The sequence below is a fragment of the Salmo salar genome, chromosome 26 (assembly GCF_965601325.2).
Source record: "Salmo salar chromosome 26, fSalSal1, whole genome shotgun sequence".
Taxonomy (NCBI): domain Eukaryota; kingdom Metazoa; phylum Chordata; class Actinopteri; order Salmoniformes; family Salmonidae; genus Salmo; species Salmo salar.
This window is the reverse complement of record NC_138316.1, coordinates 50672501-50698213: the sequence shown is the minus strand read 5'-3', so window position 1 is coordinate 50698213 and position 25713 is coordinate 50672501. Positions and strand designations below refer to the sequence as shown.

Below are 25713 nucleotides of genomic sequence, written 5' to 3'. Positions count from 1 at the left end.
TTTGAGCATTTTCCAAGCCTAAAGTGTAGACTGTAGAGTCGGTTTGACCAGTCTCTCTGTCTCCTCTCATTTTCCAAGCCTAAAGTGTAGACTGTAGAGTTGGTTTGACCAGTCTCTCAGTCTCCTCTCATTTTCCAAGCCTAAAGTGTAGACTGTAGAGTTGGTTTGACCAGTCTCTCTGTCTCCTCTCATTTTCCAAGCCTAAAGTGTAGACTGTAGAGTCGGTTTGACCGGTCTCTCTGTCTCCCCTCAGCTTGGTAAGTGATAGCGTGAAGGACCAGCTCCTGGTCACCATACAGAAGACGTTCAACTACAACCGCGGTCAGGCCCAGCAGATCTTCCTCATGGTGATGGAATGCATGAAGAAGCGATCTCTGGTGAGTAGGGAAGAGATAATTATACAGGCTATGTTCCCATAAATGACATTAGCATAACACTTAGAATTCCTGTCCAATGCATTGCATGCGTCATAAGTAACGGTTTTAGTATCAAGACAATTTTGGGTAGTTAAAATGTATTTTTCTAAGCCTTTACGTACATTTTAGAAACACTTTACCGCATAAGTAAACCTAATGTATTCAAAATATATTCAAACATTAAAGATTATAATTTGTGATGAAAGTAAAGCGGCATTTTACATTTTTTATTGTTTTATGTTATTTGATGTGTCAATAAAATTGTTCCATTCATTTGTGTCATCCTGTACTTTCATTCATGTGTCATGTGTCCAATCATTTGACCCGGTACGTTAAATAAGTCAACACAACCAATATCCATCATCATTGAAGACCTGAAACCATTCTATTTCATAAACACTGCATCCCATAGTCAGAGTCCCCATAAACTATAGTTGAAGAATGTGTCCTCATAAACAATAATAACATGAACTACATCACCTTCATCCCTATCTCACATCCTCAACTACATCACCATCATCCCTGTCTCACTTCCTCAACTACATCACCCTCATCCCTATCTCACTTCCTCAACTACATCACCATCATCCCTGTCTCACTTCCTCAACTACATCACCCTCATCCCCATCTCACTTCCTCAACTACATCACCATCATCCCTGTCTCACTTCTTCAACTACATCACCATCATCCCTGTCTCACATCTTCAACTACATCACCATCATCCCTGTCTCACTTCCTCAACTACATCACCACCATCCCTGTCTCAATTCCTCAACTACATCACCATCTCTGTCTCACTTCCTAAACTACATCACCATCATCCCTGTCTCACTTCCTCAACTACATCACCATCATCCCTGTCTCACATCTTCAACTACATCACCATCATCCCTGTCTCACTTCCTCAACTACATCACCACCATCCCTGTCTCACTTCCTCAACTACATCACCCTCATCCCCATCTCCCTTCCTCAACTACATCACCATCATCCCTGTCTCACTTCTTCAACTACATCACCATCATCCCTGTCTCACATCTTCAACTACATCACCATCATCCCTGTCTCACTTCCTCAACTACATCACCACCATCCCTGTCTCACTTCCTCAACTACATCACCCTCATCCCCATCTCCCTTCCTCAACTACATCACCCTCATCCCCATCTCACTTCCTCAACTACATCACCATCATCCCTGTCTCACATCTTCAACTACATCACCATCATCCCTGTCTCACTTCCTCAACTACATCACCATCATCCCTGTCTCAATTCCTCAACTACATCACCATCTCTGTCTCACTTCCTAAACTACATCACCATCATCCCTGTCTCACTTCCTCAACTACATCACCATCATCCCTGTCTCACTTCCTCAACTACATCACCATCATCCCTGTCTCACATCTTCAACTACATCACCCTCATCGCTAACATCCTGTTGATGAATCTGATCTCCCGTCCTAACATCCTGTTGATGTATCTGCCCTCCCGTCCTAACATCCTGTTGATGAATCTGATCTCCCGTCCTAACATCCTGTTGATGTATCTGCCCTCCCGCCCTAACATCCTGTTGATGTATCTGCCCTCCCATCCTAACATCCTGTTGATGTATCTGCCCTCCCATCCTAACATCCTGTTGATGTATCTGACCTCCCGTCCTAACATCCTGTTGATGTATCTGAACTCCTGTCCTAACTTCCTGTTGATGTATCTGACCTCCCGTCCTAACATCCTGTTGATGTATCTGACCTCCCGTCCTAACATCCTGTTGATGTATCTGACCTCCCGTCCTAACATCCTGTTGATGTATCTGACCTCCCGTCCTAACATCCTGTTGATGTATCTGACCTCCGGTCCTAACATCCTGTTGATGTATCTGATCTCCCGCCCTAACATCCTGTTGATGTATCTGACCTCCCGTCCTAACATCCTGTTGATGTATCTGACCTCCCGTCCTAACATCCTGTTGATGTATCTGATCTGATCTGATCCAATGTTTTCTGCAGCAGTATGTGGCTTGGTATTGGCACATAGAAAAACGTTCACAGCTTAAAGGTGATTGACCATTGTTCTGCCCACCACTATGTCGAAAACATCTGCACTACTAATGCCCAACAGCTGGAAGCCAGACAGACAGTACCTAGCTACCTACCTCTGAATAGGTTTACAGTCACACTGTAGACTAGGCCCACTTTTATTAATCAATCCCTCCCTTTCACTTAGACTGAATGACAGTCGACTACATTACAGTATATAACAGTCTGAATGACAGTCCATTACATTACAGTATATAACAGTCTGAATGACAGTCCACTACATTACAGTATATAACAGTCTGAATGACAGTCCATTACATTACAGTATGTAACAGTCTGAATGACAGTCCACTACATTACAGTATATAACAGTCTGAATGACAGTCCACTACATTACAGTATATAACAGTCTGAATGACAGTCCATTACATTACAGTATATAACAGTCTGAATGACAGTCCATTACATTACAGTATATAACAGTCTGAATGACAGTCCATTACATTACAGTATATAACAGTCTGAATGACAGTCCATTACATTACAGTATATAACAGTCTGAATGACAGTCCATTACATTACAGTATATAACAGTCTGAATGACAGTCCACTACATTACAGTATATAACAGTCTGAATGACAGTCCATTACAGTATGTAACAGTCTGAATGACAGTCCACTACATTACAGTATATAACAGTCTGAATGACAGTCCACTACATTACAGTATGTAACAGTCTGAATGACAGTCCACTACATTACAGTATATAACAGTCTGAATGACAGTCCATTACATTACAGTATATAACAGTCTGAATGACAGTCCATTACATTGCAGTATATAACAGTCTGAATGACAGTCCATTACATTACAGTATATAACAGTCTGAATGACAGTCCATTACATTACACTATATAACAGTCTGAATGACAGTCCATTACATTACAGTATATAACAGTCTGAATGACAGTCCACTACATTACAGTATATAACAGTCTGAATGACAGTCCATTACATTACAGTATATAACAGTCTGAATGACAGTCCATTACATTACAGTATATAACTGTCTGAATGACAGTCCATTACATTACAGTATATAACAGTCTGAATGACAGTCCATTACATTACAGTATATAACAGACTGAATGACAGTCCATTACATTACAGTATATAACAGTCTGAATGACAGTCCATTACATTACAGTATATAACAGTCTGAATGACAGTCCACTACATTACAGTATATAACAGTCTGAATGACAGTCCATTACAGTATGTAACAGTCTGAATGACAGTCCACTACATTACAGTATATAACAGTCTGAATGACAGTCCACTACATTACAGTATGTAACAGTCTGAATGACAGTCCACTACATTACAGTATATAACAGTCTGAATGACAGTCCATTACATTACAGTATATAACAGTCTGAATGACAGTCCATTACATTGCAGTATATAACAGTCTGAATGACAGTCCATTACATTACAGTATATAACAGTCTGAATGACAGTCCATTACATTACACTATATAACAGTCTGAATGACAGTCCATTACATTACAGTATATAACAGTCTGAATGACAGTCCACTACATTACAGTATATAACAGTCTGAATGACAGTCCATTACATTACAGTATATAACAGTCTGAATGACAGTCCATTACATTACAGTATATAACTGTCTGAATGACAGTCCATTACATTACAGTATATAACAGTCTGAATGACAGTCCATTACATTACAGTATATAACAGACTGAATGACAGTCCATTACATTACAGTATATAACAGTCTGAATGACAGTCCATTACATTACAGTATATAACAGTCTGAATGACAGTCCACTACATTACAGTATATAACAGTCTGAATGACAGTATATAGGTTGATATCTAGACTGGGGGATGCATGGGAAATTGGTCAGATACAACTAGATATCATGGAGATGGATGGTTCTGATTGTTACAAACAGAGAATTGTAACCACGAGGGCCTGGTGGTGGAGCTATCACGAGGGCCTGGTGGTGGAGCTATCACGAGGAGCCTGGTGGTGGAGCTATCATGAGGGCCTGTTGGTTGAGCTATCACGAGGGCCTGGTGGTGGAGCTATCACGAGGAGCCTGTTGGTGGAGCTATCATGAGGGCCTGTTGGTTGAGCTATCACGAGGGCCTGGTGGTGGAGCTATCATGAGGAGCCTTGTGGTGGAGCTATCACGAGGGCCTGGTGGTTGAGCTATCACGAGGGCCTGGTGGTGGAGCTATCACGAGGGCCTGGTGGTGGAGCTATCACGAGGGCCTGGTGGTGGAGCTATCATGAGGAGCCTTGTGGTGGAGCTATCATGAGGGCCTGGTGGTGGAGCTATCACGAGGGCCTGGTGGTGGAGCTATCACGAGAGCCTGGTGGTGGAGCTATCACAAGGGCCTGGTGGTAGAGCTATCATGAGGGCCTGGTGGTGGAGCTATCACGAGGAGCCTGGTGGTGGAGCTATCACGAGGGTCTGGTGGTGGAGCTATCACGAGGAGCCTGGTGGTGGAGCTATCACGAGGAGCCTGGTGGTGGAGCTATCACGAGGAGCCTGGTGGTGGAGCTATCACGAGGAGCCTGGTGGTGGAGCTATCACAAGGGCCTGGTGGTGGAGCTATCACGAGGGCCTGGTGGTGGAGCTATCACGAGGGTCATGATGCTGTAACACGTAGCTCATTATCAGTGAATCTTTGGATTGGTTCAGTTCTGAAAAGTTTAACCAGACATAATTGTGTTATTAGCAGTACATTCCTTGCTGGCATGTGACAGGCCTGCAGTCTTATTGCATTTGGGATGGTCTGGGCAACAACAAGGACGATCCTGTTATCTTACTGGGGGGTTGTTAACTCTGAAGGGCTTGTTATGTACTGCAGGATGTGTCCGTGGTTTATAAGGACAGCTCCTGTTATTCAGAGACACAGTTCACAATGAGAGGCTTCTGACTTCACTTAACACACACACACACACACACACACACACACACACACACACACGCACACACTGCTGACTGTCTCCCCCCCGACGTGCGATAGAGCTGTGAACCGTGCTTGACCTTTGACACACTCCCCAGTAATGCCGTTTAAAGGCCCACTCCTTCATTTAACATAGAAGAAATGCCTGAAGAGAGAGTGCCTTACGTCCTCAAAACACATTCAATATCATTAGTATAAGCGTTTCTGTCACATGAAAAACAAGAGTTTAAAAACAGAGCTGTGTTCTGAAGAGGCAAAAATCAAGTACAGGCCCTCCAAACGACACACTCCAAAGTATGCACTGAATCCCTGAAAAAGAGAGTTGACCTTTGACCCTTTACAAGTGTCTTTGTTGTGTTTTTTTTCATGGACCTGTTAGATCACTGTGTTTCGTATGGGCTCGGAGGGCCAACAGGACATCGAGATGTCCATTCTGACAGCTTTGCTCAAAGGTAACCTGGGAAGAACACCAAACTGTTCTTCTGCTTTTTTACTTCACTCATAACACCACTGACTTTGCAGATAGAGGCTATTTCTCAGGTACCCTGGGATTGAAACATTTGATTTGAATCCCAGCCATAGTCTATAGAACAGCTGAATGCTGGGATTGAAACATTTGATTTGAATCCCAGCCATAGTCTATAGAACAGCTGAATGCTGGGATTGAAACATTTGATTTGAATCCCAGCCATAGTCTATAGAACAGCTGAATGCTGGGATTGAAACATTTGATTGAATCCCAGCCATAGTCTATAGAACAGCTGAATGCTGGGATTGAAACATTTGATTGAATCCCAGCCATAGTCTATAGAACAGCTGAATGCTGGGATTGAAACATTTGATTGAATCCCAGCCATAGTCTATAGAACAGCTGAATGCTGGGATTGAAACATTTGATTGAATCCCAGCCATAGTCTATAGAACAGCTGAATGCTGGGATTGAAACATTTGATTGAATCCCAGCCATAGTCTATAGAACAGCTGAATGCTGGGATTGAAACATTTGATTGAATCCCAGCCATAGTCTATAGAACAGCTGAATGCTGGGATTGAAACATTTGATTTGAATCCCAGCCATAGTCTATAGAACAGCTGAATGCTGGGATTGAAACATTTGATTGAATCCCAGCCATAGTCTATAGAACAGCTGAATGCTGGGATTGAAACATTTGATTGAATCCCAGCCATAGTCTATAGAACAGCTGAATGCTGGGATTGAAACATTTGATTTGAATCCCAGCCATAGTCTATAGAACAGCTGAATGCTTGGATTGAAACATTTGATTGAATCCCAGCCATAGTCTATAGAACAGCTGAATGCTGGGATTGAAACATTTGATTGAATCCCAGCCATAGTCTATAGAACAGCTGAATGCTGGGATTGAAACATTTGATTGAATCCCAGCCACAGTCTATAGAACAGCTGAATGCTGGGATTGAAACATTTGATTTGAATCCCAGCCACACTCTATAGAACAGCTGTGAAGCGTTTCAAGGTTAAACCAAAAAGCCTTGTTGGTGTTTGATTGTAGGCACCAATGCCTCTGCCCCTGACCAGCTGAGTCTAGCCCTGGCCTGGAACAGAGTGGACATCGCTAGGAGCCAGATCTTCGTCTACGGTCACCACTGGCCCATCAGTGGCAGTGTAAGTGCAAACACAGCTTGGGAAACACATGGATACACAATGAACATCACCATGCTGGTCTAACAGGGCCTGATTCAGAGTTGTAATGAACATTACCATGCTGGTCTAACAGGGCCTGATTCAGAGTTGTAATGAACATTACCATGCTGGTCTAACAGGGCCTGATTCAGAGTTGTAATGAACATTACCATGCTGGTCTAACAGGGCCTGATTCAGAGTTGTAATGAACATTACCATGCTGGTCTAACAGGGCCTGATTCAGAGTTGTAATGAACATTACCATGCTGGTCTAACAGGGCCTGATTCAGAGTTGTAATGAACATTACCATGCTGGTCTAACAGGGCCTGATTCAGAGTTGTAATGAACATTACCATGCTGGTCTAACAGGGCCTGATTCAGAGTTGTAATGAACATTACCATGCTGGTCTAACAGGGCCTGATTCAGAGTTGTAATGAACATTACCATGCTGGTCTAACAGGGCCTGATTCAGAGTTCAGATAAACACGTGCAGCTTGACCTTTCACCTAAATCATTCATTGACATCAATGGGTGAGAATAAAGTGTGCATAATACGGCTTAAATAGAGTTCAGCTTGCAGACCTCAAGTCAGAAAAACTGCCCATATTCCAAAATAACTATTTTACCTAACCCAAATGGCATCACATTTCCAAACATAGTGCACTACTTTTTGTCCAGAGCCCTATGGGACTTGATCAAAACTAGTGCACAATACAGGGAATAGGGTTCCATTTAGGACACAACCTGAACCTCTAACCAACGGTGATGGTGAGACAACAACCACCATTGCAGGTACTGTAAAAGCTCCATGTAAACTGGGTCAACAAGGGCTTTCCTCCTCCTGTGTTACCTCCCAGGCGGCCAACACCACGGCATCCCAGGTACAGCCTAAGAGCCCGGTCCCAGCCCGCGGTGGAGGTGCTGGGGCAGGGAAGGGGAAGTCCAGGGTCAAGAAGGGCAAAGGAGGCAAGGCCAAACCCGAACCTCCGGAAGAGACGGACCCCAGGAAGCTGGAGCTACGCAACTGGGTAAATAAATAACCAGTACTGATTATTGATAGGCATTCACACAGTACACTGTATTCAACCCTCAAACACATCAATACACTGTATTCAACTCTCAAACACATCAATACACTGTATTCAATCCTCAAACACATCAATACACTGTATTCAACCCTCCAACACATCAATACACTGTATTCAACTCTCAAACACATCAATACACTGTATTCAACTCTCAAACACATCAATACACTGTATTCAACCCTCAAACACATCAATACACTGTATTCAACCCTCAAACACATCAATACACTGTATTCAACCCTCAAACACATCAATACACTGTATTCAGTCCTCAAACACATCAATACACTGTATTCAACCCTCAAACACATCAATACACTGTATTCAACCCTCAAACACATGAATACACTGTATTCAACTCTCAAACACATCAATACACTGTATTCAAACCTCAAACACATCAATACACTGTATTCAATCCTCAAACACATCAATACACTATATTCAACCCTCAAACACATCAATACACTGTATTCAACTCTCAAACACATCAATACACTATATTCAACCCTCAAACACATCAATACACTATATTCAACCCTCAAACACATCAATACACTGTATTCAACCCTCAAACACATCAATACACTGTATTCAACCCTCAAACACATCAATACACTGTATTCAACCCTCAAACATATCAATACACTGTATTCATTCCTCAAACATATCAATACACTGTATTCAACCCTCAAACACATCAATACACTGTATTCAACCCTCAAACACATCAGTACACTGTATTCAAACCTCAAACACATCAATACACTATATTCAACTCTCAAACACATCAATACACTGTATTCAACCCTCAAACATATCAATACACTGTATTCAACCCTCAAACACATCAATACACTGTATTCAACCCTCAAACACATCAATACACTGTATTCAACCCTCAATCATATCAATACACTATATTCAACCCTCAAACACATCAATACACTGTATTCAACCCTCAAACACATCAATACACTGTATTCAACCCTCAATCATATCAATACACTGTATTCAACTCTCAAACATGTCAATACACTGTATTCCATTCTCAAACATATCAATACACAATACATTTCTATCTGAAGCAGTTATGTAGAGGGTAATGCAAGTCAACTCTTTAATTTCATATTTTAATGAGGACTTATTCTTCCTGGACCGTGGTGTCAGTGTTTACCCACCTTTCATTACCACTACAACACTGATCCTAAAGGTGTTTTATATATATTTACACATTTTGAGGTTGGAATAATACTGGGAAATGTAGATTTCTTTTTAATGATAATATCCTTTTAGTGTACAGAGCTGTTTGAAAAGACCGCCTGCAAATTCAGCCTGTTTTGGTGTGATGGAGTTTTGGCCTGTCTGATGACATCACCAGGTGGTAAATGAGTTCACAGACCAATAAGAAAGAGAGTTCCCAAACCTCTCTGCCAATAACAGCAAGTATTCCGTTTTCCCCTCCCCACTCAGACCACTCCCAGACAGTCCTCGCTAAATTCTTGATTGAGAAATTGCTCTTTGCTAAGAAGCTAATTTTGTTTATTTTTTTTATCATTTTTTTTATCATTTTGATCAACTTATTGTTACCCAGAAATGATTTGATATTGAGATAAAAACGGCTTCATTTGGACCTATAACATTCTGTAACGCTGCCCCCTCCTGGACAGGCCCCACTTGTCTGTGGTGGTAATCCATAGCCTAACTGTCTCCTCTACTGTCTTCCTGGTTCCTGTAGGTGAACTCTCTGGAGCAGGCCATGATGGACGCCCTGGTGCTGGGCAGGGTTATGGTTAATGTGTCTCTCTACTGTAGGTGAACTCTCTGGAGCAGGCCATGATGGACGCCCTGGTGCTGGGCAGGGTTATGGTTAATGTGTCTCTCTACTGTAGGTGAACTCTCTGGAGCAGGCCATGATGGACGCCCTGGTGCTGGGCAGGGTTATGGTTAATGTGTCTCTCTACTGTAGGTGAACTCTCTGGAGCAGGCCATGATGGACGCCCTGGTGCTGGGCAGGGTTATGGTTAATGTGTCTCTCTACTGTAGGTGAACTCTCTGGAGCAGGCCATGATGGACGCCCTGGTGCTGGGCAGGGTTATGGTTAATGTGTCTCTCTACTGTAGGTGAACTCTCTGGAGCAGGCCATGATGGACGCCCTGGTGCTGGGCAGGGTTATGGTTAATGTGTCTCTCTACTGTAGGTGAACTCTCTGGAGCAGGCCATGATGGACGCCCTGGTGCTGGACAGGGTGGACTTCGTCAAGCTGCTGATAGAGAACGGTGTCAACATCCACCACTTCCTCACCATCCCTCGTCTGGAGGAACTATACAACACGGTGAGATAGATAGATAGATAGATAGATAGATAGATAGATAGATAGATAGATAGATAGATAGATAGATAGATAGATAGATAGATAGATAGATAGATAGATAGATAGATAGATAGATAGATAGATAGATAGATAGATAGATAGATAGATAGATAGATAGATAGATAGATAGATAGATAGATAGATAGATAGATAGATGCCATTTTGATATCTCCTAAATCAATCGTTCTTAATAGGGTTGGGGTCAATTCCATTTCTGTTAACTTCCGGACATGATTTAAATTGACTTGACCCCAACCTTGCTTCTAAATACATGTTAGTAGTATATAGAAAAATCCATGAAGTATATTGTTGAGAATTAGATGTTTGCGTGGCAAAACCAGATCAATACATCTGATGAGAAAAACCATTGCCACTGTGTTCTCTGTGGGGGAATTCTTTCAAAGAATAGGTTCATAATGCCCTTTCTATAATCCAAAGAAAGAAAGAGAGAGAGAGAGAGAGAGAGAGAGAGAGAGAGAGAGAGAGAGAGAGAGAGAGAGAGAGAGAGAGAGAGAGAGACTGAGAGACTGCTCCTTTAGCCTTCTATGTCATTTTATGTTATTAGTCAACATTATATGAACTTCAGCGATGGGAGTGAATATTTGTTTGTTGTTGTTGTCATTATTTGTTTGTTGTTTGTTTTTACAGAGGCTGGGCCCAACAAATACACTGCACTTTGTAGTTAGAGACGTTAAAAAGGTACTGTTTATTTTATTATTCAACCTTTATTTAGAGAGGGAGTCAATTACAATGTTATGATTGGTTATATAAATGTGTTATGACTGGTTTTATAAAGGTGTTATGACTGGTTTCATGAAGGTGTTATGACTGGTTTTATAAAGGTGTTATGACTGGTTATATAAAGGTGTTATGACTGGTTATATAAAGGTGTTATGACTGGTTATATAAAGGTGTTATGACTGATTTAATAAAGGTGTTATGATTGGTTTCATGAAGGTGTTATGACTGGTTTAATAAAGGTGTTATGACTGGTTTTATAAAGGTGTTATGACTGGTTTTATAAAGGTGTTATGAGATGGTTTAATAAAGGTGTTATGACTGGTTTTATAAAGGTGTTATGACTGGTTTCATGAAGGTGTTATGACTGGTTTTATAAAGGTTTTATGACTGATTTTATGAAGGTGTTATGACTGGTTTTATAAAGGTGTTATGACTGGTTTCATGAAGGTGTTATGACTGGTTTCATGAAGGTTTTATGACTGGTTTTATAAAGGTGTTATGACCGGTTTTATAAAGGTTTTATGACTGATTTTATAAAGGTGTTATGACTGGTTTCATGAAGGTGTTATGACTGGTTTTATAAAGGTTTTATGACTGATTTTATAAAGGTGTTATGACTGGTTTAATAAAGGTGTTATGACTGGTTTTATAAAGGTGTTATGACTGGTTTCATGAAGGTGTTATGACTGGTTTTATAAAGGTGTTATGACCGGTTTTATAAAGGTTTTATGACTGATTTTATAAAGGTGTTATGACTAGTTTAATAAATGTGTTATGTATACCTCCTATAGTAAAGTGTTACCTAATATTGACCCCCTATAGTAAATTGTTACCTAATATTGACCCCCTATAGTAAATTGTTACCTAATGTTGACCCCCTATAGTAAATTGTTACCTAATATTGGCCTCCTATAGTAAAGTGTTACCTAATATTGACCCCCTATAGTAAAGTGTTACCTAATATTGACCCCCTATAGTAAAGTGTTACCTAATATTGACCCCCTATAGTAAAGTGTTACCTAATATTGGCCCCCTATAGTAAAGTGTTACCTAATATTGACCCCCTATAGTAAAGTGTTACCTAATGTTGACCCCCTATAGTAAAGTGTTACCTAATATTGACCCCCTATAGTAAAGTGTTACCTAATATTGACCCCCTATAGTAAAGTGTTACCTAATATTGACCTCCTATAGTAAAGTGTTACCTAATATTGACCCCCTATAGTAAAGTGTTACCTAATATTGACCCCTTATAGTAAAGTGTTACCTAATGTTGACCCCCTATAGTAAATTGTTACCTAATATTGACCCCCTATAGTAAATTGTTACCTAATATTGGCCCCCTATAGTAAAGTGTTACCTAACGTAGTAAGAAAAATGCAATATAAGGTGAAAACAGTAACAGTATAATGATGATGGTTGGTTGGTGTTTCAGGGAAATCTTCCACCGGATTACCAGATCACCTTGATCGATATCGGATTGGTCCTGGAGTTCCTGATGGGCGGGGCTTATCGCTGTAACTATACCAGAAAGCAGTTCCGCACCCTCTACAACAACCTCTACGGGTTAAAAAGAGTGAGGAGAAATACTCCCTTTACAGATCTGAATATAATATACTCAACAAAAATATACACGCAACATGTCAAGTGTTGCTCCTATTTTTCATGAGCTGAAATAAAAGATCCCAGAAATGTTCCTATACGCACGTAAACCTTATTTCTCGTACATTTTGTGCACAAATTTGTTTATATCCCCTGTTAGGGAGCATTTCTCCTTTGCCAAGATAATCCATCCACCTGACAGGTGTGGCATATCAAAAAACTGATTTAACAACATGATCATTACACAGGTGCACCTTGTGCTGGGGACAATGAAGGGCCACTCTAAAATGTGCACTTTTGTCACACAACACAATGCCACAGATGTCTCAAGTTTTGAGCGAGCGTGCAATTGGCATGCAGACTGCAGGAATGTCTTGCCAGAGAATTGAATGCTCATTTCTCTACCATAAGCCGCCTCCAACGACATTTTAGAGAATTTGGTCCAACCGGCCTCACAACCACAGACCATGTGTTTCCACGCCTGACCAGGCTTCTTCACCTGTGGGATGGTCTGAGACCAGCTGATGAAACTGTGTGTTTGCACAACCATAGAATTTATGCAAAAACTGTCAGAAACCGTCTCAGGGAAGCTCATCTGCGTGCTCGTCGTCCTCACCAGGGTCTTGACCTGACTGCAGTTCGGCGTCATAACCAACTTCAGTTGGCAAATGCTCACCTTCGATGGCCACTGGCACGCTGGAGAAGTGTGCTTTTCACGGATGAATCCCGGTTTCTACTGTACTGGGCAGATGGCAGATAGCATGTATGGCGTTGTGTGGGCAAGCAGTTTGCTGATGTCAATGTTGTGAACATGGTGGCGGTTGTGAACATGGTGGGGCCCCATGGTGGCGGTGGGGTTATGGTATGGGGTAGGCATAAGCTACGTACAACAAACACAATTGAATTTTATCGATGGCAATTTGAATGCACAGAGATACCGTGATGAGATCCTAAAGCCCATTGTCGTGTCATTCATCTGCCGCCATCACCTCATGTTTCAGCATGATAATACACGGCCCCATTCACAAGGATCTGTGAAAATGTCCCAGTTCTTCCATGGCCTGCATACTCACCAGACATGTAAACCATTGAGTATGTTTGGGATGCTCTGGATCGATGTGTACGACAGCTTGTTCCAGTTCCCGCCAATATCCAGCAACTTCCCACAGCCATTAAAGAGGAGTGGGACAACGTTCCACAGGCCACAATCAACAGCCTGATCAACTCTATGCGAAGGAGATGTGTCTCGCTGCATGAGGCAAATGGCGGTCACACCAGATACTAACCAATGCATGTCTGTATTCCCAGTCATGTGAAATCCATAGATTAGGGCCTAATGAATCAAATCAAATCAAATGTATTTATAAAGCCCTTTTTGCATCAGCTGATGTCACAAAGTGCTGTACAGAAACTCAGCCTAAAACCCCAAAACAGCAAGCAATGCAGATGTAGAAGCACATTATTTGAAATAAATAATGAATTTATTTCAATTGACTGATTTCCTTATATGAACTGTAACTCAGTGAAATCTTTGAAATTGTTGCGTGCTGCATTTATATTTTTGTTCAGTGTAATAATAACTTTAATAATATAATCATAATATATAATGTTAATGCTAACATGAATGCTACTGTTAATCATGCTAATTAATGCTGTCCACCTCCCTTGTTTTGTTTCACAGCCGAAAGCTTTAAAAATGTTAGGACTGGAGGTGAGTCTCATTTGTCTTTCACTTAGCACCACTGTTCTAATTAGCACCGCTGTTCTAATTAGCACCGCTGTTCTATTTAGCACCACTGTTCTAATTAGCACCGCTGTTCTAATTAGCACCGCTGTTCTATTTCTATTTAGCACCGCTGTTCTATTTAGCACCGCTGTTCTATTTCTATTTAGCACCGCTGTTCTATTTAGCACCGCTGTTCTATTTAGCACCGCTGTTCTATTTCTATTTAGCACCGCTGTTCTATTTAGCACCGCTGTTCTATTTCTATTTAGCACCGCTGTTCTATTTAGCACCGCTGTTCTATTTAGCGCCGCTGTTCTATTTAGCGCCGCTGTTCTATTTAGCGCCGCTGTTCTATTTAGCGCCGCTGTTCTATTTAGCACCGCTGTTCTATTTAGCACCGCTGTTCTATTTAGCGCCATTTTATATTTACATATTGTAACGACCCTGGGTTTATAATCGCGGAAATCGACTCTGCCGCACGAGCATGTTTTTGCAGCACAGTCGATAGCGCGCTGGACTTCGGGCTAGAAGGTCGAGGGTTCGAGGCCTGCTCCCTGCTGTTTCATTACAATATCATCCATACCAATACAATAACCACTTGAATTAATTTCTGTATACAGGGGATAATACACTTAGTCTTCCATTGGCATCAATGCATGTCTAAGTAAACATTTGACTTCAGTGAAGTGAAGTTAAGATTCGCCCTACACTCAATACTTCATATTTCTAATGTCCATCTGATTCATACCAGGACGACGAGCCACGAGGAAAGGGCAAGAGTAAAGGGAAGAAGAAGAAGAAGGAGGAAGAGATCGACATCGATGTGGACGACCCAGAGGTCTGCCGCTTCCAGTACCCGTTCCATGAGCTGATGGTGTGGGCCGTTCTCATGAAGCGCCAGAAGATGGCTCTATTCCTGTGGAAGCGGGGGGAAGAGGCCATGGCCAAAGCTCTGGTGGCCTGTAAGCTGTACAAGGCCATGGCCCATGAGTCGTCTCAGAGTGAACTGGTGGACGACATTTTCCAGGACCTGGAAAACAATTCCAAGTTAGTGAGGGGCTAGCTAGCAGAAAGGTTTTAATCTAACAGTGTTGGGGTCAAGTTAGTGAGGGGCTAGCTAGCAGAAAGGTTTCAATCTAACAGTGTTGGGGTCAAGTTAGTGAGGGGCTAGCTAGCAGAAAGGTTTCAATCTAACAGTGTTGGGGTTGAGATAGTGAGGAAATTCAGGAAGCAAACTCAAATTCCAAATAGGAAAATTGGAATTGTAAATGTTATTGACCCCAAACTTGGAATACTGCTTTAGGGTGCTGGCTTTTCTGTTCACAATTCAACCCTCGGAAACTAAGCCCTGGTACAGCCCATTACTGTACCATTGTTCTGGTCCATCCCATTACTGTATCATTGCCCTGGTCCAACCCATTACTGTACCATTGTTCTGGTCCAACCCATTACTGTACCATTGTTCTGGTCCATATCATTGCCCTGGTCCAACCCATTACCGTACCATTGTTCTGGTCCAACCCATTACCGTATCACTGTTCTGGTCCATCCCATTACCGTACCATTGTTCTGGTCCATCCCATTACCGTACCATTGTTCTGGTCCAACCCATTACTGTACCATTGTTCTGGTCCAACCCATTACTGTACCATTGTTCTGGTCCAACCCATTACCGTACCATTGTTCTGGTCCATCCCATTACTGTACCATTGTTCTGGTCCAACCCATTACTGTACCATTGTTCTGGTCCAACCCATTACTGTACCATTGTTCTGGTCCAACCCATTACTGTACCATTGTTCTGGTCCAACCCATTACCGTACCATTGTTCTGGTCCAACCCATTACTGTACCATTGTTCTGGTCCAACCCATTACCGTACCATTGTTCTGGTCCAACCCATTACTGTACCATTGTTCTGGTCCAACCCATTACTGTACCATTGTTCTGGTCCAACCCATTACTGTACCATTGTTCTGGTCCAACCCATTACCGTACCATTGTTCTGGTCCAACCCATTACTGTACCATTGTTCTGGTCCAACCCATTACTGTACCATTGTTCTGGTCCAACCCATTACTGTACCATTGTTCTGGTCCATCCCATTACTGTACCATTGTTCTGGTCCAACCCATTACTGTACCATTGTTCTGGTCCAACCCATTACTGTACCATTGTTCTGGATGTCTGATGCTTCTCGGGTGCAGATTTCTGTCTCGTTGCTTTTCTCACTCTGTTTTTCTGTATATTGTATTGAGGCTTTTGATTAAATGCCCTTAAAATGAACAGTGATTTGATTTGATACCTAGATGAAAACCCACAACTGACCGTCTAAGTACAACGTCTTCCTTTTTCCCCTCCTCAGAGAGTTTGGCCAGCTGGCCTACGAGCTCCTAGACCAGTCCTATAAGCACGATGAGCAGGTGGCCATGAAACTACTGACCTATCAGCTGAAGAACTGGAGTAACTCCACCTGTCTGAAGCTGGCTGTAGCCGCCAAGCACAGAGACTTTATCGCCCACACCTGCAGTCAGATGCTACTTACTGATATGTGGATGGGATGTCTGAGAATGGGCAAGAGGAACGGGTTCAAGGTGGGTTCAACTCCCGTTTACCTGTGACTGTATTCACGATACATCACTGCCTCCTGTGCCTTATTGCTTTTATAAAAAACTGTTACCAACATACTAAAATAACAATGATTTACATATTCCCCCCCCCCCCCCCCCCCAAAAAAAAATATTTAGATAAGTCAATTCATAAAATGTCATTATTCCACCAGAAGATATAGTCCAGGCAAAAATCTGGATGTCATTTCTTTTGGTCATGTTGCTACAGACAGGACCCAGTCGTTAATTATTTTCTCATAGTTGCTATGCAAAAGGACTGATCATCCGTTCTAAACAAAATGGTTGCTATGCAGGCTGGATAATGTTCTTGTCACTTGCGAGCTTAAACTTAAGAACGGGAAGCATAGAAAATAGTACACATAGAACAGATCTACCGCGTCTTAGACTTGCTTTTAAGGAGAATGACAGATCTATAATCACATTTCTATTTGAATTTGGTCAAGTCTCCAAAAAGTGACATATTGCAGCTTTAGCATTAAGGTATACTCAATGTAAAGTATTTTAGTATACATGGTAAGACTTTACATTAAGGTATACTCAATGTAAAGCATTTGAGTATACTTGGTAAGACTTTACATTAAGGTATACTGAATGTAAAGCATTTGAGTATACTTGGTAAAACTTTACATTAAGGTATACTGAATGTAAAGCATTTGAGTATACTTGGTAAGACTTTACATTTAGGTATACTTTAAATGGGGTTTGCTAATTATTTATAAGGAGTTTAAAGCCCGTTAATAATTTGTTTATAGATGGTTTATAAATATGTAATACACTAATAACTGGTTGTGAATGTGTGGTTTTGTGTCATTTTGGTGCTTGAGACAAATAGCAATTCAACTGAAATCCTTCTTCTCATCTCTGTGACCCACAGGTGATATTTGGCATAATTTTCCCACCTTCGATTCTCCTCATGGATTTTCGACTTGGGGAAGAAGTGACATATCAAGCCCCAGCGGAGAACGAAGAAGCGAAGGACAAAGACGATGACAATAAATCCAGCAAGGTGAACACTGACAGTCAAGCATCTGATTGGTTGATTGATTGATTGATTGATTGATTGATTGGTCGGTCGGTCATCAGTGGATTGGTTGCTTGCTTGATTGGTTTATCTGTTTTTTTAATAATACTTAATACTACTTTACATTTAATACTACATTCAAATGTACTGTAAGTCCTGTATGTAAATTCATGACGGTTGTTTCTATCGACCATGCTTTCAGGAAGTGAATGCTGATGCAGTGTCCAGAAAGGGGGATGAAGAAGAAAGCACTGTAAAAAAGAGAAGAGTTCCAATCGGAGAGAAGATCTATGAATTTTACAACACTCCTTTCACCAAATTCTGGTTCAACACTGCAAGTAGACTTTTAATACAACTAAAAAAAGAAATGTTATTTAGGAAGTATTTCTCAACACCACACACTTTGAAATGTACTTTTGTGAAACCTTGATTTTGTTGTTTTGAAATGACTATCAGCACAGAGGTGACAAATAGACCTTACCCACAGATAATATAATACTATTTAATATAATGATAATATGATATCAACTAAAGGTGATATAAAGAATGTGTGATTATTGATCGAAGGCACTTTGTCTTGTGGCCTAAGACGCCACTGCTGCCCCCACCTCTGGTCTTGTGTACATGTTCTCCTAAAAGCTCCGAGCTCTTTTCATTGTCTCCTCAGATCTCCTACCTGGCCTACCTGTGTTTGTACAACTACATCATCCTGGTCAAGATGGAACGTTGGCCGTCCCTGCAGGAGTGGATCGTCATCTCTTACATCATCACTCTGGGAATGGAGAAAGTCAGACAGGTAACGTCTCACATCGTCACAGTCAGACAGGTAACGTCTCAGACAGGTAACGTCTCACATCATCACAGTCAGACAGGTAACATCTCAGACAGGTAACATCTCACATCATCACAGTCAGACAGGTAACATCTCAGACAGGTAACATCTCACATCATCACAGTCAGACAGGTAACGTCTCAGACAGGTAACATCTCACATCATCACAGTCAGACAGGTAACATCTCAGACAGGTAACATCTCACATCATCACAGTCAGACAGGTAACATCTCAGACAGGTAACATCTCACATCATCACAGTCAGACAGGTAACATCTCACATCATCACAGTCAGACAGGTAACATCTCAGACAGGTAACATCTCACATCATCACAGTCAGACAGGTAACATCTCACATCATCACAGTCAGACAGGTAACATCTCAGACAGGTAACATCTCACATCATCACAGTCAGACAGGTAACATCTCAGACAGGTAACATCTCACATCATCACAGTCTGACAGGTAATGTCTCACATCATCACAGTCAGACAGGTAACATCTCAGACAGGTAACATCTCACATCATCATAGTCAGACAGGTAACATCTCACATCATCATAGTCAGACAGGTAACATCTCACATCATCACCGTCAGACAGGTAACATCTCAGACAGGTAACATCTCACATCATCACAGTCAGACAGGTAACATCTCAGACAGGTAACATCTCACATCATCACAGTCAGACAGGTAACATCTCAGACAGGTAACATCTCACATCATCACAGTCAGACAGGTAACATCTCAGACAGGTAACATCTCACATCATCACAGTCAGACAGGTAACGTCTCAGACAGGTAACATCTCACATCATCACAGTCAGACAGGTAACATCTCAGACAGGTAACATCTCACATCATCACAGTCAGACAGGTAACATCTCACATCGTCACCCTGCGACTGGAGAAAATTAGAAAGGGAATGTCTACAACAATTCAAGAAAATGTACAGTATGTGGGGTCCTCAAGTTAAAAAAGGACCGGTGTGGGGTCCTCTAGTTAAAAAAGGACCTGTGTGGGGTCCTCCAGGAAAGAATGGGTCGATCTAGGGGTCTTATGCCCAGGCTGATTTCTCAGTTGTGATCCTAGTCCGTCCCTGCTGTTACTGCCCAATACAGATCCTGATGTCAGAGCCGGGGAAGCTGAAGCAGAAGATCAACGTTTGGGCCGAAGAGTACTGGAACATCACAGACGCGGCGGCCATCTTTACCTTCCTCCTGGGCCTGATGCTGAGGCTGCAGAACGAGCCCCTGTTGGGCATCGGACGGGTCATCTACTGCGTGGATATTATCTTCTGGTACATCAGGGTGCTCGACATCTTCGGGGTCAACAAGTACCTGGGACCCTACGTCATGATGATCGGGAAAATGGTGAGGCTTTGGTTTGGTTTTGACTTGGCTGGCTATTGTAATATGTAATGTGTATATACACTGCTCAAGAAAATAAAGGGAACACTTAAACAACACAATGTAACTCCAACTCAATCACACTTCTGTGAAATCAAACTGTCCACTTAGGAAGCAACACTGATTGACAATACATTTCACATGCTGTTGTGAAAATGGAATAGACAACAGGTGGAAATTATAGGCAATTAGCAAGACACCCCCAATAAAGAAGTGGTTCTGCAGGTGGGGACCACAGACCACTTCTCAGTTCCTATGCTTCCTGGCTGATGTTTTGGTCACTTTTGAATGCTGGCGGTGCTTTCACTCTAGTGGTAGCATGAGACGGAGTCTACTACCCACACAAGTGGCTCAGGTAGTGCAGCTCATCCAGGATGGCACATCAATGCGAGCTGTGGCAAGAAGGTTTGCTGTGTCTGTCAGCGTAGTGTCCAGAGCATGGAGGCGCTACCAGGAGACAGGCCAGTACATCAGGAGACGTGGAGGAGGCCGTAGGAGGGCAACAACCCAGCAGCAGGACCGCTACCTCCGCCTTTGTGCAAGGAGGAGCAGGAGGAGCACTGCCAGAGCCCTGCAAAATGACCTCCAGCAGGCCACAAATGTGCATGTGTCTGCTCAAACGGTCAGAAACAGACTCCATGAGGGTGGTATGAGGGCCCGACGTCCACAGGTGGGGGTTGTGCTTACAGCCCAACCAGGACGTTTGGCATTTGCCAGAGAACACCAAGATTGGCAAATTCGCCACTGGCGCCCTGTGCTCTTCACAGATGAAAGCAGGTTCACACTGAGCACATGTGACAGACGTGACAGAGTCTGGAGACGCCGTGGAAAACGTTCTGCTGCCTGCAACATCCTCCAGCATGACCGGTTTGGCGGTGGGCCAGTCATGGTGTGGGGTGGCATTTCTTTGGGGTGCCGCACAGCCCTCCATGTGCTCGCCAGAGGTAGCCTGACTGCCATTAGGTACCGAGATGAGATCCTCAGACCCCTTGTGAGACCATATGCTGGTGCGGTTGGCCCTGGGTTCCTCCTAATGCAAGACCTCATGTGGCTGGAGTGTGTCAGCAGTTCCTGCAAGAGGAAGGCATTGATGCTATGGACTGGCCCGCCTGTTCCCCAGACCTGAATCCAATTGAGCACATCTGGGACATCATGTCTCGCTCCATCCACCAACGCCACGTTGCACCACAGACTGTCCAGGAGTTGGCGGATGCTTTAGTCCAGGTCTGGGAGGAGATCCCTCAGGAGACCATCCGCCACCTCATCAGGAGCATGCCCAGGCGTTGTAGGGAGGTCATACAGGCACGTGGAGGCCACACACACTACTGAGCCTCATTTTGACTTGTTTTAAGGACATTACATCAAAGTTGGATCAGCCTGTAGTGTGGTTTTCCACTTTAATTTTGAGTGTGACTCCAAATCCAGACCTCCATGGGTTGATAAATTGGATTTCCATTGATTATTTTTGTGTGATTTTGTTGTCAACACATTCAATTATGTAAAGAAAAAAGTAATTAATAAGATTATTTATTTCATTCAGATCTAGGATGTGTTGTTTAAGTGTTCCCTTTATTTTTTGGAGCAGTATTTATATATATATATATATGCTGTTTATACAGGTAACTGCCAAAAATACAGGAAACACCAACATTAAGTGTGTTAATGGGGCGTTGGGTCTCCACCAGTCAGAACGGCTTCAATGCACCTTGTCATAGATTCTACAAGTGTCTGGAACTCTATTGGAGGGATGTGACACCAGTCTTCCACAAGAAATTCCATCATTTGGTGTTTTGTTGATGGTGGAAAATGCTGTCTCAGGCTCCACTCCAGAATCTCCCAGAAGTGTTCAATTGGGTTGAGATCTGGTGACTGAAACGGCCATGGCATATGGTTTACATCGTTTTCATACTCATTGAATCATTCAGTGACCACTCCTGCCTTGTGGATGGGGGCATCGTTATCCTATAGGGGCATAGACATGGTAGCCAAAATAATGGCATGCCCAGCCTTATCATACATGACCCTAAGCATAATGGGATGTAAAGTGATTAATTCCCTCAGGAACCAGAACTGTGTGGAAGCACCACAACATATGTGCCCTGTCTATGTTGTGCTCTTAGCTAGAGTAGATGTCTCTTGATCTAAAGTTTGAATTATAAATGAAGTGGGTAGTACCTCTAATAATCTAGGTCTTGATTGACAAGTCAAATCAGTCCCACATTAAGTCAGTAAGAGTCCTTTGCATTACCAATGATTGACCATGCCTGACATTTTCTTTCTGCTTTTCTCCAGATATACTTTGTGATTAACGTGTGGGTGTTCTATGTTCTAGAATCTAGATGATTGACATGCTATGTTTTATGTTCTATGTTCTGGAATCTAGATGATTGGCATGCTGTGTTCTATGTTCTGGAATCTAGATGATTGACATGTTGTGTTCTATGTCCTCCAGATGATTGACATGCTGTGTTCTATGTTCTAGAATCTAGATGATTGACATGTTGTGTTCTATGTTCTAGAATCTAGATGACTGACATGTTGTGTTCTATGTTCTAGAATCTAGATGACTGACATGTTGTGTTCTATGTCCTCCAGATGATTGACATGTTGTGTTCTATGTTCTAGAATCTAGATGATTGACATGTTGTGTTCTATGTTCTAGAATCTAGATGACTGACATGTTGTGTTCTATGTCCTCCAGATGATGTGACATGTTGTGTTCTATGTTCTAGAATCTAGATGATTGACATGTTGTGTTCTATGTTCTAGAATCTAGATGACTGACATGTTGTGTTCTATGTCCTCCAGATGATGTGACATGTTGTGTTCTATGTTCTAGAATCTAGATGATTGTCATGTTGTGTTCTATGTTCTAGAATCTAGATGATTGACATGTAGTGTTCTATGTTCTAGAATCTAGATGACTGACATGTTGTGTTCTATGTCCTCCAGATGACTGACATGTTGTGTTCTATGTCCTCAAGATGATGTGACATGTTGTGTTCTATGTTCTAGAATCTAGATTATTGACATGTTGTGTTCTATGTTCTAGAATCAAGATGATGTGACATGTGTTCTATGTTCTAGAATCTAGTTGACTGACATGTTGTGTTCTATGTCCTCCAGATGATGTGACATGTTGTGTTCTATGTCCTCCAGATGGTTGACATGTTGTGTTCTATGTCCTCCAGATGGTTGACATGTTGTGTTCTATGTCCTCCAGATGATGTGACATGTTGTGTTCTATGTCCTCCAGATGGTTGACATGTTGTGTTCTATGTCCTCCAGATTATGTGACATGTTGTGTTCTATGTCCTCCAGATGGTTGACATGTTGTGTTCTATGTCCTCCAGATGATGTGACATGTTGTGTTCTATGTCCTCCAGATGGTTGACATGTTGTGTTCTATGTCCTCCAGATGATGTGACATGTTGTGTTCTATGTCCTCCAGATGACTGACATGTTGTGTTCTATGTCCTTCAGATGGTTGACATGTTGTGTTCTATGTCCTCCAGATGATGTGACATGTTGTGTTCTATGTCCTCCAGATGATGGGACATGTTGTGTTCTATGTCCTCCAGATGACTGACATGTTGTGTTCTATGTCCTCCAGATGACTGACATGTTGTGTTCTATGTCCTCCAGATGATGGGACATGTTGTGTTCTATGTCCTCCAGATGACTGACATGTTGTGTTCTATGTCCTCCAGATGATGTCCATGTTGTGTTCTATGTCCTCCAGATGACTGACATGTTGTGTTCTATGTCCTCCAGATGATGTCCATGTTGTGTTCTATGTCCTCCAGATGATGTCCATGTTGTGTTCTATGTCCTCCAGATGGTTGACATGTTGTGTCCTATGTCCTCCAGATGACTGACATGTTGTGTTCTATGTCCTCCAGATGATGTGACATGTTGTGTTCTATGTCCTCCAGATGACTGCCATGTTGTGTTCTATGTCCTCCAGATGATGTGACATGTTATGTTCTATGTCCTCCAGATGATGTGACATGTTGTGTTCTATGTCCTCCAGATGATGGGACATGTATGTTGTGTTCTATGTCCTCCAGATGGTAGACATGTTGTGTTCTATGTCCTCCAGATGACTGACATGTTGTGTTCTATGTCCTCCAGATGATGGGACATGTTGTGTTCTATGTCCTCCAGATGACTGACATGTTGTGTTCTATGTCCTCCAGATGATGTCCATGTTGTGTTCTATGTCCTCCAGATGACTGACATGTTGTGTTCTATGTCCTCCAGATGATGTCCATGTTGTGTTCTATGTCCTCCAGATAATGTCCATGTTGTGTTCTATGTCCTCCAGATGGTTGACATGTTGTGTCCTATGTCCTCCAGATGACTGACATGTTGTGTTCTATGTCCTCCAGATGATGTGACATGTTGTGTTCTATGTCCTCCAGATGATGTGACATGTTATGTTCTATGTCCTCCAGATGATGTGACATGTTGTGTTCTATGTCCTCCAGATGATGGGACATGTTGTGTTCTATGTCCTCCAGATGGTAGACATGTTGTGTTCTATGTCCTCCAGATGACTGACATGTTGTGTTCTATGTCCTCCAGATGACTGACATGTTGTGTTCTATGTCCTCCAGATGATGGGACATGTTGTGTTCTATGTCCTCCAGATGACTGACATGTTGTGTTCTATGTCCTCCAGATGATGTGACATGTTGTGTTCTATGTCCTCCAGATGATGGGACATGTTGTGTTCTATGTCCTCCAGATGATGTGAAATGTTGTGTTCTATGGCCTCCAGATGATGTGACATGTTGTGTTCTATGTCCTCCAGATGATGGGACATGTTGTGTTCTATGTCCTCCAGATGATGGGACATGTTGTGTTCTATGTCCTCCAGATGATGTCCATGTTGTGTTCTATGTCCTCCAGATGATGTGACATGTTGTGCTCTATGTCCTCCAGATGGTTGACATGTTGTACTTCGTGGTGATCATGCTGGTGGTGTTGATGAGTTTCGGCGTGGCGCGGCAGGCCATCCTGCACCCTGATGAGATCCCAACATGGCGTCTGGCCAGGAACATCTTCTACATGCCTTACTGGATGATCTATGGCGAAGTGTTCGCTGACTCCATAGACCGTAAGAGTAGCATTAATAGTAAGATTATGTTT

General features: G+C 42.3%; 1 protein-coding gene across 1 annotated transcript in view; it reads left to right on the top strand.

The window, feature by feature from the left end:
* The window catches only part of LOC106587999 (transient receptor potential cation channel subfamily M member 1), a 43495-nt gene that overhangs the window by 7343 nt on the left and 10439 nt on the right, over nt 1-25713 (top strand). The window contains exons 6-20 of the mRNA XM_045708531.2: nt 254-377; nt 5849-5921; nt 7002-7114; nt 7992-8162; nt 10423-10557; nt 11245-11295; nt 12773-12913; nt 14621-14650; nt 15417-15712; nt 17030-17258; nt 18169-18300; nt 18518-18649; nt 18983-19111; nt 20272-20523; nt 25507-25681. Coding sequence (XP_045564487.2) covers nt 254-377; nt 5849-5921; nt 7002-7114; nt 7992-8162; nt 10423-10557; nt 11245-11295; nt 12773-12913; nt 14621-14650; nt 15417-15712; nt 17030-17258; nt 18169-18300; nt 18518-18649; nt 18983-19111; nt 20272-20523; nt 25507-25681 — 2183 coding nt within the window. The remainder of the gene's footprint in view (nt 1-253; nt 378-5848; nt 5922-7001; nt 7115-7991; nt 8163-10422; nt 10558-11244; nt 11296-12772; nt 12914-14620; nt 14651-15416; nt 15713-17029; nt 17259-18168; nt 18301-18517; nt 18650-18982; nt 19112-20271; nt 20524-25506; nt 25682-25713) is intronic.